This window comes from Trachemys scripta, chromosome 8 (genome assembly GCF_013100865.1).
Source record: "Trachemys scripta elegans isolate TJP31775 chromosome 8, CAS_Tse_1.0, whole genome shotgun sequence".
Lineage (NCBI taxonomy): Eukaryota > Metazoa > Chordata > Testudines > Emydidae > Trachemys > Trachemys scripta.
In genome coordinates this window covers 6,282,130-6,295,171 of record NC_048305.1, presented here as the reverse complement: position 1 = coordinate 6,295,171, position 13,042 = coordinate 6,282,130, and the positions used below count along the sequence as shown (strand labels likewise).

General features: G+C 53.0%; 1 protein-coding gene across 6 annotated transcripts in view; it reads left to right on the top strand.

Annotated features, from left to right (window-relative positions):
* The window catches only part of SYNPO (synaptopodin), a 58,413-nt gene that overhangs the window by 10,911 nt on the left and 34,460 nt on the right, over positions 1 to 13,042 (top strand). For all 6 annotated transcript variants that reach the window (XM_034778359.1, XM_034778361.1, XM_034778357.1 and 3 more), the window contains one exon: positions 3,678 to 4,615. In XM_034778359.1, the coding sequence (XP_034634250.1) occupies positions 4,132 to 4,615 (484 nt within the window). In that variant the 5' untranslated portion in view covers positions 3,678 to 4,131. The remainder of the gene's footprint in view (positions 1 to 3,677; positions 4,616 to 13,042) is intronic.

Sequence of the window (13,042 nt, the reverse complement as noted above, 5' to 3'; positions counted from 1 at the left end):
TAAGTCCATCAATGGCTATTACCCAGGATGGGCAGGGATGGTGTCCCAAGCCTCTGTTTGCCAGAAGCTGGGAATGGGCGACGGGATGGATCACTTGATGATTATCTGTTCTGTTCATTCCCTCTGGGACACCTGGCATTGGCCACTGTCAGAAGACAGGATACTGGACAAGATGGACCTTTGGTCTGACCCAGTACGGCTTTTCTTATCTTATGATGTAGATGGAATTCCCAGCCTGCAATTAAGGGAAATTTGCTATAGTTACAATCCAGGTATGAAAACCCTATTCTCTGGCAGTTCAGCCCAGCCCCAAATTGGATCTGGACCATTAAAGTTTAATTAGTTGTGTTCCTTGGATAAGTCACTGACCTGTATTTAAATATCTGAGAGGGCCATTGACTGACACAGAAGCTGAAAACGAACACTAGCCCCTTGTCTCAGCTAGGGTGACCAGATGTCCCGATTTTATAGGGACAGTTCCGATATTTGGGGCTTTTTCTTATATAAGCGCCTATTAACCGCCTCCCCCGCCCCCGTACTGATTTTTCACACTTGCTGTCTGGTCATCCCTAGTCTCAGGTTCCTTGTAAATGCCACTGAACGGCAAATGAAATAGGGGATTTGCCCTCCTGGCTCCCCGCTTTGCTCAGTTCCTCCTCCTGCTCCGCCTCGTGGGTTCTGCCCCATACTGGGCTTCGTATAGCGAGGGCCCAGCTAATCCTATGTGCAGCAGGGGCAACAGCAGCCGTTCTCCAGGAAGGTTGTGGCCCATTTGTATTCGCCCGCTCCACGCAGACGTGCCAGTCAGTCGATGCGGGGCAGCACAGTCTGTTTCAGCTCGGCACAGCGGCTTGTCCTTGAAGGAGTGAAGTGATGCGGGAGCCGCCCTTGCTTTTGAGCAGCGAGAGGAGTTTTTGGAGAGTGAGAGGTGCAGCAAGAGCCTCCTCTGCTCATGGACAAGTCAAGTGAAATATTCTTTTCCTAGTCAGGTTACCAATTCAGGCTAGCTTCTGCTGGCATTACCCATGTTGAGAGGCTCCTGGCTCCTTCAGTAGCCCGGCTGAAATCAGCGGAGCAGCTCACCGTAAGGTACTACTCATAATTAGTAATGACATCGGAACCTGCCCCTACATGACGAGTATTTGCTGGGGAACAGGCATAACTGGGCACAATTTTGTGGTGAATGTTTGCGTGTGAAAAATGGCCATAAATTTCATTTCAGGCCATTTTGCACCCACCAGAGTTTTTGTTCCTTATGAAACACCTCTGGTGAAACAAGAGGTTTCGTTTGGAAATGTTGCGGAAATTTCCATTTCCGTGTGCAAATTGGGCTCAGCCCAAAGGGAAAATTGAAATGTGAAGGCATGAAGAATGCTGAAGTCTCTGCTCAGAAATGGGACGCACCTTTGAATGAAGGTTTTCAGACTGATACGGGTTCTCGTGGAAGCTTGTGGGGGGGAAAGGGATTGAATGAGAGGGCATAGATTATTCATGTGCTTCATGCCGGCATATTGCCATGATGACTAGTCCATTAATGAAACCTTCTAGTGATGGGAGGGAGGAAAGAGATTCTGAAAGGGAACCCTCTGTGGATAGTTGTCATACAATCAACTGAGCAGTTGAGACTAGGATGGTTTGGTTAGCTTAGGCAACTTTCTCTTTGCCCACATTTCAGATAAACCAGAGGCATAGAGCCTTCTTCAGATGACAAAAGGCAGGTCCAGGTGGCTCAAGGGACATCAGGTGGCTTGCAGCATGTCCCAGTTAAGATATAAATGACCTCCAGCATATAATGGACATAGAGATAGATACTTAGATTGTAAGGTCTTTGGGGCAGGGGCCATCTCTTGGTTCTGGGCGTGTACCATACGGGTCTGAGGTCCTACTATAATCACAATTAGGCAGAGGTCTCTGAATGGCAGTGCACTAAGGAATGACACTTAAGTACCACGGGGCTGTGATATAAGCACAGGGCTTTTGGATTTTATGTAATTAAACAGATCAAAAGGGATTCCCTCCAGGGGCATTTCCCCTGCTTTGGACTCTGCCATTACACACATGATAGCCCGTACCCTGCCCCACACATGTTGTTACCCTTCTCCTTTAACAGACACACTTTGCTATTGTGCACCCTGTTCTGCACCCATGCTAATGCTCAGGGCAAGGAGAGCGAAACAACTATGGTCCTGTCCATGCTTGCCCTGAAACCATGTTAGTCAATCCATATTGCAACACAGCCTGGCTTAGCCGGGTGCTACCAAGAGGAGTCAATGGGAGTTTTGTCATTAGCTAGTCGGAGTGGGCTTGAGTGCACCGTTGCTGTTCCTGGTCTGGTGTGACCAGACATCAGCCAAGTTAGATGCTATTTCACCAAACCATGCAAACAGCCTGAAGGGCCGCTTCAAAGGAGCCTTCCCACCACAGCGAGACTGATCCTCAAATCACCGCCACCCCCTTCCACACCAGCCCCCACCTGAAACAAAACAGTCGGACCAAACTGTAACCCAGACAGAGTGGAAACCTGAACAAGGAGCAATGCCACAGACTCTATGAAGCCCACTAGGGTCTTTGCTATTGCTTTGGGCACCCAGACACGACACTGAGCGGTGGCAGAAAAAACTCCTTAGACAGATAACATGGCTCATCTCTCTCTGCTCTAGCCAGGAATCCCGGGTTAACACTGGGTTAGAAAGAACTCCCCCAACTCTTACTATTATGGATTCAGTAACATGGCCAGAGGGCCTAGACCAGTTCGAAATATTATCACGTCCTAGCTGGTGCCCTCACTGGATGGATTTTGTATGGTACAGACAGAAATCTCCTCTCCCCTGTCCCATGCTGGGTGGACCCCATATGGTACGGACAGGAATAGAGGTTCTTCCCCTGCTTCCAGCCAGGCCCAATGCAGAGCCCAGGTCAGCCTTCCCTCTTTGCCCCGTGAATTCCTTTCTGTTCTATTCCCCTTGAGGTCATTAGCCTGGGGATGTAACTGGACAGGGAGAAGCAGTAATGCTGCCACCACAGAACGTGTGGAATTTATCACTGGTCTTGAGTCATCAATAGAACCTGATTCAGGGCTTTGTCATCTCATCCTCAAAAAACCCACAAGGGATGAATGTGATGAATAAGATAACTAATACAGGCCCTGGCAGAGGAGTGGAATTAACCCTTTCCTCGCATGGCAGTGGGGAATCCAGGCACCCAGCAACCCTGCAGTTAAGTACTAATAAATTAATCAGGTCTTTCTCTTCTCTTCTCTCCCCTACAGAATGCAACTTTCTTGTCTCCTTGTTCCCCCAGGGCACGTTGAGTTCCAGCACATCACCACAGCCCTTCTCCTTTTCTCACATCACACGGGCCAGGTCACTCCTCAAAGATATGATCGTGGAGGTTTCCTGATGGGCCACGTGGCCTTTGCTGCCTGGGAGCTGGGAGGGTGATGTGGGGGGATTCCGTGAGCGGATCCTGGCAGAGACTGCCTCTCCCAGGCCCCCCTCTTATGTTATTTTAATAGGAGGGAACATCTGGATCATTATTATTTTCTTTTCTACACAATTCTCCCTAGATGAAGTGTGCAGTGTTAGGATCACAGGAATCGCCGCACTGGTTCAGACTAGAGCAGGCCCATATTTGCCGATACGCTCACATCTGTCATGCTTTCTGTTTTGTTCGCTCAGGTTCCTGGTCTTTGAAGCTGCCTCATCTGCCTGATGCACCTTTGGAAAAGGAAAATCCCCAGAAAAGGCTCCTCCCTGATGTTTCCTCAGTCCAGTCTTCCACTCTCCCCTGCTAGGAGATCTGGGGACTGCAGTGAAAAACAAAGAAGATTCAAATGGTCTTTGGGGACTCAGACTTCACAGCTAAAAACACGTGGTTCCTCTTTGAAAAAAGAAACCACACCTGCTCTCAGTAACACCCATATCCCAATGTACGGGAAAGCTCTCAGGTTAGGGTGAAGATCAGCTCCCACAAGTAACCCGGACATTCTCCCCTGCAACAGTGGATTATTCTATGGGATTATCCCATACAGGAGAGAGTCCCCAGAGTATGGACAATAGGCTGAGCCTTAAGACTCTTGAAAGGCCATAAAGCATTGAACCCTGCCCAAAGAGACTGCAGAAAGAGAGTACAATGCTGAAGGCAACGTTACTGCAGCCTTGTCTCCAACCTCAGCCTCGCTGTGCTGGGTCCAGTGAAAGGTGCCAGCATTCTTATGGCTTTGAAACTCTACAGGTGGACCCAGAAGTGGGCTATGGCTGTTTGGTTCTGCAGCAGGAGAAAGAGATGGAAGGCAACCAAAGGTGCCAGCCAACTGCAGCCATTTGCCCTTTTAATCCGAAGGAGCAGGAGGAAAAGAATGAATTGCCAGGAGGAAAATTGAGAGAGCATCTCCAGCGGGAGAGCAGGAATACCAATGGAGACATGCTGGGGCCCAAATTCCACAGCTATGGCTTGGCATCTGCTGGTGGGTACCCAGCTACAAGAGACTCCCCACAGTCTGCCCCAGAGCTGCTTCCTTCTGGGGCTAGCACCGGAGCTGACCCCAGCGAAGAATGGAAAGTGGTGAAGGTTAAACGAGTCCTCATTTACCCTGCTGGCGAGCCACGGAAAGCAAGTAAGCAAAGCGCCTTCTTCCCCCTTTCCCACACGGCTCTGTCACACCCCCTCTCCAAGGCTATGTGTCACCCAGGCTAAGCGTAATAATTGGGGGCCTAACGTGTTATCCACCATCCGTACATAAGAATGGCCCTACTGGGTCAGACCAAAGGTCCATCTAGCCCAGTATCCTGTCTTCTGACAGTGGCCAATGCCAGGTGCCCCAGAGGGAATGAACAGAACAGGGAATCATCAAGTGATCCATTGCCTGTCACCCATTCCCATCTGCTTCTGGCAAACAGAGGCTAGGGACACCATTCCTGCCCACAGGGCTGACGAGAGGGCCGGGGGAAGCCGGTACAAATTACCAGGGCCCGGCTTCCCCCACTTCTCATCGGCCCTGTTTAGCTGGTCCGCCCTTGCTGGGGGGCCCGAAAATTTTTTTTCACCGGGGCCTGAACCCGCCCTCGGCGGCCCTGCCTGCCCATCCTGGCTAATAGCCATTGATGGACCTATCCTCCATGAACTTATCTAGTTCTTTTTTGAACCCTGTTATGGTCTTGGCCTTCACAACATCCTCTGGCAAGGAGTTCCACAGGTTGACTGTGCGTTGTGTGAAGAAATACTTCCTTTTATTTGTTTTAAACCTGCTGCCTATTAATTTAATTTGGTGACCCCCTAGTTCTTGTGTTATGAGAAGTAGTAAACAACACTTCCTTATCTACTTTCTCTACACCAGTCATGATTTTATAGACCTCAATCATATCTCCCCTTAGCCAAGTAGAGTGATTTCCACAGCTCCTCCTGGGACAATCCCCTGGCCAACCTGCCCAGTCAGACACAGGAAAACACCCAACCACCCTAATTTCCTAGGGGAAAGCCCAGTGACATCCTAAGGGGCGTGGATGCCTGGAGCTTCTTCATTACCGCACAGTTTCAACAGATGGAAATCCCGAATCTTTCCAAGTGCAGTGTGTGTGTGTGTGGGGGGTGTATGGGGGGGAGAGATGTGATTTACAGGAAGCAGCCATCTCATGTTCCCTGATTAAAGGCCCGGTTGATTGATAGAGCTGCTGGAGCTTCTCGGATCCTTTTCTGTGTGTGAATTCAGTGCCAGGTGCTGGGTTACCCTCGCCGGACACTGCAACCTTCCCCTTAGCCACAGAACAGACACGCCCCCCCCCCCCCCCCCAGTCCTTTGTGGAAGGAAGGATGCCTTGGCCTAGTGAGTCTGTGGGTCCTTCGCTGAGGCTGCCAGGAAGGATGCTGGCTCTGGTCAACTCCAGTGGCTTTTTCTGGGATGTGGACACCTGTCTGCTTGTAGCGGGAGTGGTACGTCCAATTCATTTCATCCCAGTCCCTGATCAGCCATCAGAGGATAACTTGTGGTCACTACCCATCCTGGGCTCTGTTAGAACTGGTGATCTACAAGCAAACGGCTCGGTCCCCCATGACTTGCCCTTTGGCTAGCCACTCCCATATAGTTCAAGCTCTCATTTAAAAATTAGATGCTTTATTTTAATCTCCTCAATTCCTTCACTTCCATCTGCACCCGTTCAATTAGGATCACCTTTGTGGGGCTGTAACTGTCTCACTTTTCTGGCTCTAACCACCCTTTGAACCATCCTTTCAAAATGCAGCCAATTGCAAAACCATCCTCTGTCAATAACACCCCCAACCTTGTATTCTCGCTGTAACCTCAAGCCTGTGGTAACCCCTCTTACAGTATTAGCATCACCCTTCTGGGATTACAGACCCGGGAACCGTTATTTTAACACATTTCCCATCATTCTTGACATTTTGTTCCTGATCGGTTATTATCTCAATTGCCAAATATTGCAAAAGCAGATGTGTCAATTGCACCCTGATTTGCAAGTACCCCCCACCCAGTTTATTTTATCTATCCATATAGGCTAGGATTTTCAAGGGACTCGTGAGTAGGGGGAGCTCTGGATTTGGGTTCCTGACTTGAGATGCCTGATCATCAGAAAGTGCAGAACCTGCCTTCTTAAAATCAAGCTCCTTTGAGGGACCTCAAGATGAGCAACCTCAAAAATGGAGGCACTTGCATCTGAAGAAGTGAGGTTCTTACCCACGAAAGCTTATGCTCCCAATACTTCTGTTAGTCTCAAAGGTGCCACAGGAGCCTCTGTTGCTTTTCTCAAAAATTGAGGCATCTCAAATCACTAGCTGCTTCTGAAAACCTTGGCCATACGATTTGTATGCGTGCGCCATTAGCTAATCTTTTGGCAGCAGCGAGGGTAGTGCAGGACACTGCGAGCCAGACCAACCAGCTCCAAATATCTCCCGGTCTGCTGCTGTTCTCCATTCAGGACGGGAGCTCTGCTTTGAGAAAGGTCAGGGTTCGTTGGATCCAACCTTGGCGCTTTCACAACACACACCACAATTTCAAAAGCACAGCTGGAATTTTAAAGCAACTTAACAGGGGTTTTTTTTGGAAACACTTTGTCCATCCCGGCTCCTTCTCCTCCAAGTGAGACCACGGTAAGTCACTGCCTGTGAGCTATCAGGATTGCTACAGGAACTCATTGGGAGGTCAGGTCTCATATCCATGTTTGGATGCAGGATCAGGCCCTTTTGCTTCAGTTGGGGAATAAATGCCTGGAGACACTGAAGCCTTGTAAAGCAAAGGCCTGGTTTGAGCCAGATGCCCCCAGCAATGAAAAAAAAAAGTTTAGGTAACAAGAGAGAAAATATAGAAGACGGCAGGCAGGGCCGGCTCCAGGGTTTTGGCCGCCCCAAGCAGCCAAAACAAAACAAAAAACAAAAAAAAGCCACGATCACGACCTGCAGCGGCAATTTGGCAGGAGGTCCTTCACTCCCAGGTGCAATGAGGGACCGTCCGCTGAATTGCTGCTGAATACCTGGACGTGCCGCCCCTCTCCGGAGCCGCCGCCCCAAGCACCTGCTTGAGAAGCTGGTGCCTGGAGCCGGCCCTGATGGCAGGGCCGGCAGTGTGATCTTGAGGACAGGCAGTGTGGTCTAGTGGGTAGTACATTGGACTATGACTCAGCAGACCTGGGTTCTGTTTGCCACTGACCAGCTGTGTGACCTTGGGTATGTCACTTTCCTTGTTTTGGTGGGGAGGGATAGCTCAGTGGTTTGAGCATTGGCCTGCTAAACCTAGGGTTGTGAGTTCAATCCTTGAAGGGTTCAATCCTTGAAGGCCATTTAGGGATCTGGGGCAAAAATCTATCTGGGGATTGGTCCTGCTTTGAGCAGGGGGTTGGACTAGATGACCTCCTGAGGTCCCTGACATTCTATGATTCCATAATTGTCTCGACATCAGGGCAGCTTTCAAGGTTTCCCCGTGGGCATTTTTTCTGCAGAAAAAAAGGGCTCCCAGTAATGTCAGTGGAATCAAAACCCAATCACAGTGCTCAGCAGACAGATGCGCCAGAGACGGGAACAGCCCGGCTGCCGCGTGTTGGCTCTTAGGAGGCCTTTGTGAGATGCCCATACTGGTGTGAGTGCAATCCCCAGTAGAGAGATGTTCACGACTGGTGCTGCCCTCTGGTGGCAGTGTCAGGACCAGTGGGACCGTTTGAGCCAGTGACGATGAACCTGCCCTTCCTATTGGATCTGGCTAGAGGCAGATGGGTGGAGCAGCGTGTGGAGAAAGGATTGTACCATTCCTGCCGCATGCTGTGCCCGTTGGGTGGGTTTCACTCGCCGGGACTGTGGCATTGGCACTTTCCAGCCATCCCAGCTTCCCTTTATTAAAAATGGAAACACACAAAACCAAACCCTTAGTTACCGAGAACAGAAAACTCCAAATGGAATAAAGCGGAGAAGCCATCCCCTCCCCTCCCCCAGCTCAGACGGACACAGGCAGGAATGCCGGCGTGGTGATTCTAGCGCTCAGCCTTGGATATATATTTAAAGAATGCCTTTAAAAAAAACAGATGAAAGAGGCGAGATGCTATTTAGCCAGGGGGCTGACTTCCCTGCGACGAGCGTGGCGAGATACTACGCTATGCCCTGCCATTCCACTGTGCTCGATGTAGGTGGCAGGGGACGGGGTGGCTATACACCTGGTAGAAATGAGCCATGGCCACATTGGTTGATACCGTCTCCATACTGTAGTCCTTAACCTGTCCAGTCACAAGTGCGGGAACATCCTCTTTGCTATCTATTTTATCTAGCTGACCTCCCATCACCATCGGATTGGAGCCCCTCACAATTTGTATCCCCACTACATCCCTGGGATTATCCCCATTATACAGGTGGGGAACTGAGGCACAGAGCGGCAAAGGCCCAGATCCTCAAAGGTAATTAGGTTCCCAACTCCCATTGACTTTAGGCATCTAAATCCTTATGAGGATCTGGGCCTAAGAGACTGGCAGAGCAGTGAATCGAATCCGGATCTCCAGTGGAGAGGAAGGATGCTCCAGTGGTTAGAGCACGACTAGCCTAGGACGTTTGAGGCCTGGGTTCCAGTTCCTGCTCCTCCACAGGTGACATTGTTAAGTCCCATAGTCTCTCTGTGCCTGAGTTCCCCATCTGTGAAAGGAAGGTAATAGCCATGCTGCTAGGTGAAATCCGCTAAGGATTGTGATACTCTGGTGACAGGGGCCTTATGCCTAACTGAGCTACATAGACCATCTGGCCTCCCTTAGCGATGTGCCAAGAATGGGAGCTCCTCATGCCTTTTCCTACAGGGCAGGGAATTTGTGGGATACTCCCCTCCCCCTGCCCCCCAAGCCGCACAAAGCTTTGGCAAACAAAAGTATAGCTGACAGTATAAGGAAGGGCCCAGTGAGCCCGCCCTTCCTCCAGATCATGGTGGAGAGGTGCAGTGCTGCACATTATGGTCCCCTGTGGTCAGTTCTGAGATATCATTTCCCACCCCCCACTCCTGGGCTTTTCCAAGGAGCCTAAAGGAAGTGGGTGTGCCGATCCTGGTGAAGTCCAAAGTGCCTAACTCCCTTAGGCACCTGGGAAAATACATAGACCTGTTTACTTGTATCTGTGTTTGAAGCAGGGGTCGCTTCTTCCCATCCCAGCCAGTGGACATCATAATGATGAATTTGTGACATCACTATCATTTCCATGGCAGCAGCCTGTGATGTCATGGGGACAGGATTATGATGTCACAGAAGGATCTTGCCGAAGGCGAAGCTGGGCAGGGAGGGGAGGGGAGAAACAGAGCAAGCCAGGATCCTTCTGGGGGGCTAAAGGGGCATGTAATTAGTCCCCAGCTTGGAGACAGGGGGTGGGAGACCCACACACCTTGGGGTGCAGACTCTGCTCCAGGCCAGAGATTACCAAGAGCAGTCGCAGCAGGCTTCAGGCAAGTGGATCGCTGTAGTCCTCCCCCCACATCTGTCCCATCTCCCCCCAGAGGGACGGTCAGGGCAGAGAGCAGCTGCAGAGCGCGGGAGTGGCAGTGTGGCCTGTTCACCCCCCTCACCCAGTGGGCGCTCCAGGGGGATGTCTGGCGACAGGATTCAGCCCCCGTCTCTAGTGGGGGAGTTCCCCTTTCCGGAGCTTGCCAATAGTCATTGCCAGCCAAAGGAGAGTGCCCGGCTGAAGCTGGGGAAAGTGACCAGAGAGCAAGTGTGAAAACTCGGGCTGGGGGCTGGGGGGAGTGGGACAGGCCCCATGTCAGACAAAGCCCCGACTATCAGGACTGTCCCTATAAAATCGGGATCTCTGGTCACCCCACGTTGGGCCAGGGGGGACTTGGCTCTTGTGGCCTGGGCCAATGATGAGCCGCCGAGGGCAGGGAGAAAGTGAAAGCCACCCGGCGCCCTGGGCGGGCCGGGCAGCGCTAGGACCTGGCGGCAGCCCGGCCCAATGTGCTTTGCTCGCGGAGCGGCTCCCAGCCCGGCAGAGCCGGGGGGGGAGCGGGGGGGAGGCAGAGTCCCCGGCTCCTGCTCGCCGCGGGAGGGGGAGCGGAGCCGCTTTGACAGACGCGGCCAGTTGCTGACACCCGATCCCCGGGCCAGGGAGCGCAGACCAGCCCGGCGGCTTAAAGCGCAGCGGCGCGGGGAAGCGGCTCAGAGCAAGGCGCGCCCCGGGGGGAACCGGCCCAGACCCAAAGGGAACCGAAGGTAACCGGGGCGCGGGGAGCCGAAGGTGTCCCGGGGCAGGGGCGGCGGGCGGGGCGCTTTGCCCGCTGCGGCTGGGGGAAGAGGGGGAAAGTCCTGCTTTGGGGGGGCAGCCAGGGGACCCCCAGATCATCCCGCAGCTCGCAGCCCACCTGCACCCGCTAAGGCCAGTGACCGCTGGGAGCAGCCAGGGGCGAGGGGAGCCCCGGACCGGCAGCTTCTGCCGAGGATCTGCCAAAGAGCGCCCCGCTCTCTCCACGCGCGCTGGCCGGGTCTGCGCGGACACCCGGCCGCCCTCCGGGCGCGCTGGGCAGCTCCGCGGGGATGTCACTTTCTGGCTGCGGATCCCTTTTGGACGGGCTGCGGGCGGCGGCTGGGGGGGGGGGGGTTTCCAAACTTGCAAAGCAACGGGCAGGTTTCTCGGCTGCTCCAGCGAACTTCCCGGGGGCTCCTCGCGGCTGGGGACCAGCTCGCTGCGACGTAAACAAGCCCCGGGGGTTGTTTTCTGGGGCGGTAAATTGACACCCGTGTGTGTGTGTGTGACACATGATGTGCAGCCTAGACATTAATGAGTAACGCAAAACTGCTGCTTGTCCCGAGAGCCGAGCTGGGAAGCCGGGTCCTGGAATCTCAGCCGGGTGCAGAAGCACAGAGTTGTCTCTGTCAGCTGCAGGTTGGAGCTGGGAAAAGTGCAGAGAGGGTCCCGTCGGTTGCTTGCCGGACCCCTTGCCTGCTCCAGCTCTCTGCCGCAAACGTGCTTGGGCGTCTTTTCTCAAAACCTGGGCATGGATGTGTGGAGAGTTGGTTATTGTAAAGCCTCCATGCTGGAGCTGCTAAGCGGTGCAATATGTGATTAGGAGGCGTAGACCTTGTCTTGTGTTAAAGCCAAGCTGATTTGATGGGGTTTTGCACCCCCCAGCTTCACAGGGCACCCTCCCTTCCTGCCATCCCACCCCACTCCTTCCTAGCCCAGGAGATTTCATCTGCCCTCCCGTCCCCCTCTGGCAGGGGGCTGCACCTGGGGGATTCCAGCCCCAGCCACACCACCTTGCATTGGAGACAGGAGGTCTGCCTATTCGCACCCTGTCTGCAGCCAAGGAGATCGCTTATGTGTTGTCCGAAGGATGTTAAAAAGTCCCCCTATTGCCTGATCCCCCTCCAGTTAGCAGGAACCAATCTGAACAAGACGATCTCTCCAGCAGGTCCCTGGTTCCTGCAAAGGAAGGACTAGCCAGAAGTGGCTCCAAGGGGTTTGTTGCCCTAGAACAGTGATACTCAGACCTCAGTGGTTCAGGAGCCAAATTAGCAATCAATGTTCCCCAAAAGAGCCGTGGTCGGGTTTATATAGTCTCGGTTATTCTCACCAAGTATTATTCTTTTATCAAGTACAGTTGGTTAATAACACAGTAAAAGCCTCCTGATTGGCTAATAACTTAGACTGGCTAATAATTAAATCACACGGCGTTTTCATATCATGTGCTGCCGAGCCACTTGCAGCTGTCGAGCCTAGATCCTGGCAATACCCAGACAACCCAGATTTTCCCCGGGATATGTCGCACCCCAGCGCAGGGATGGAGGCCCTGGCAGGCTGGAGCGAGGGGAGAAGTTCTCCTTGAGACACCTGTTGGTCTGGCTGGATTCCACCTGTACCCGTTGCTCATCATTTGGGATCATCCTCCAGGTCTGCCCATCGTTCAGAGCTTGCTCCATTGCTGATGTGTTAACAGAGGCGGCTCTATGTATTTTGCCACCCCAAGCACTGCAGTCAGGCGGCTTTCGTGGCTTGCCTGCGGGAGGTCCGCCGGTCCCGCGCCTTCGGCGTACCCGCCACCGAATTGCCACTGAAACCGCGGGACCGGCGGACCTCCCGCAGGCAAGCCGCCGAAGGCAGCCTGACTGCCGCCCTCACAGGGACCGGCAGGCCGCCCTCCGCGGCTTGCTGCCCCAGGCAGGCACTTGGAGCACTGGTGCCTGGAACCGCCCCTGTGTGTTAAACAGAAATCTGACTCCAGGCCCTTCTGATATTGAGGCAGGAGCCCCCAGGCTGTGACATTGGAGCAATTTGTATAGTGGGGGGGCTGAGAGCCATTGAACCAAACTGTAAACCCCGAATCTGATGGAAACCACTTCAAGCCAGGGGGTGTGACAACCCCCTAGTTCCAGCACCCGTGTTTGTTTATTCAAACTTCCCGTTGTTTGCTTTTCTAAGGTGTAGTTCTGGAAGTGAATCAGGTGCTGGATTGACCGGCCCAGAGCTAGATGCCCTCTGCTATGATGCGGAGCAGGCAGGGGCGATGGGATTGCCCTGCAGTGTGCCACCCCCTCCCTTTGGAAGGCCTCCTCTAGGGAGGAGACAGCTTGGTCTCCAGGGC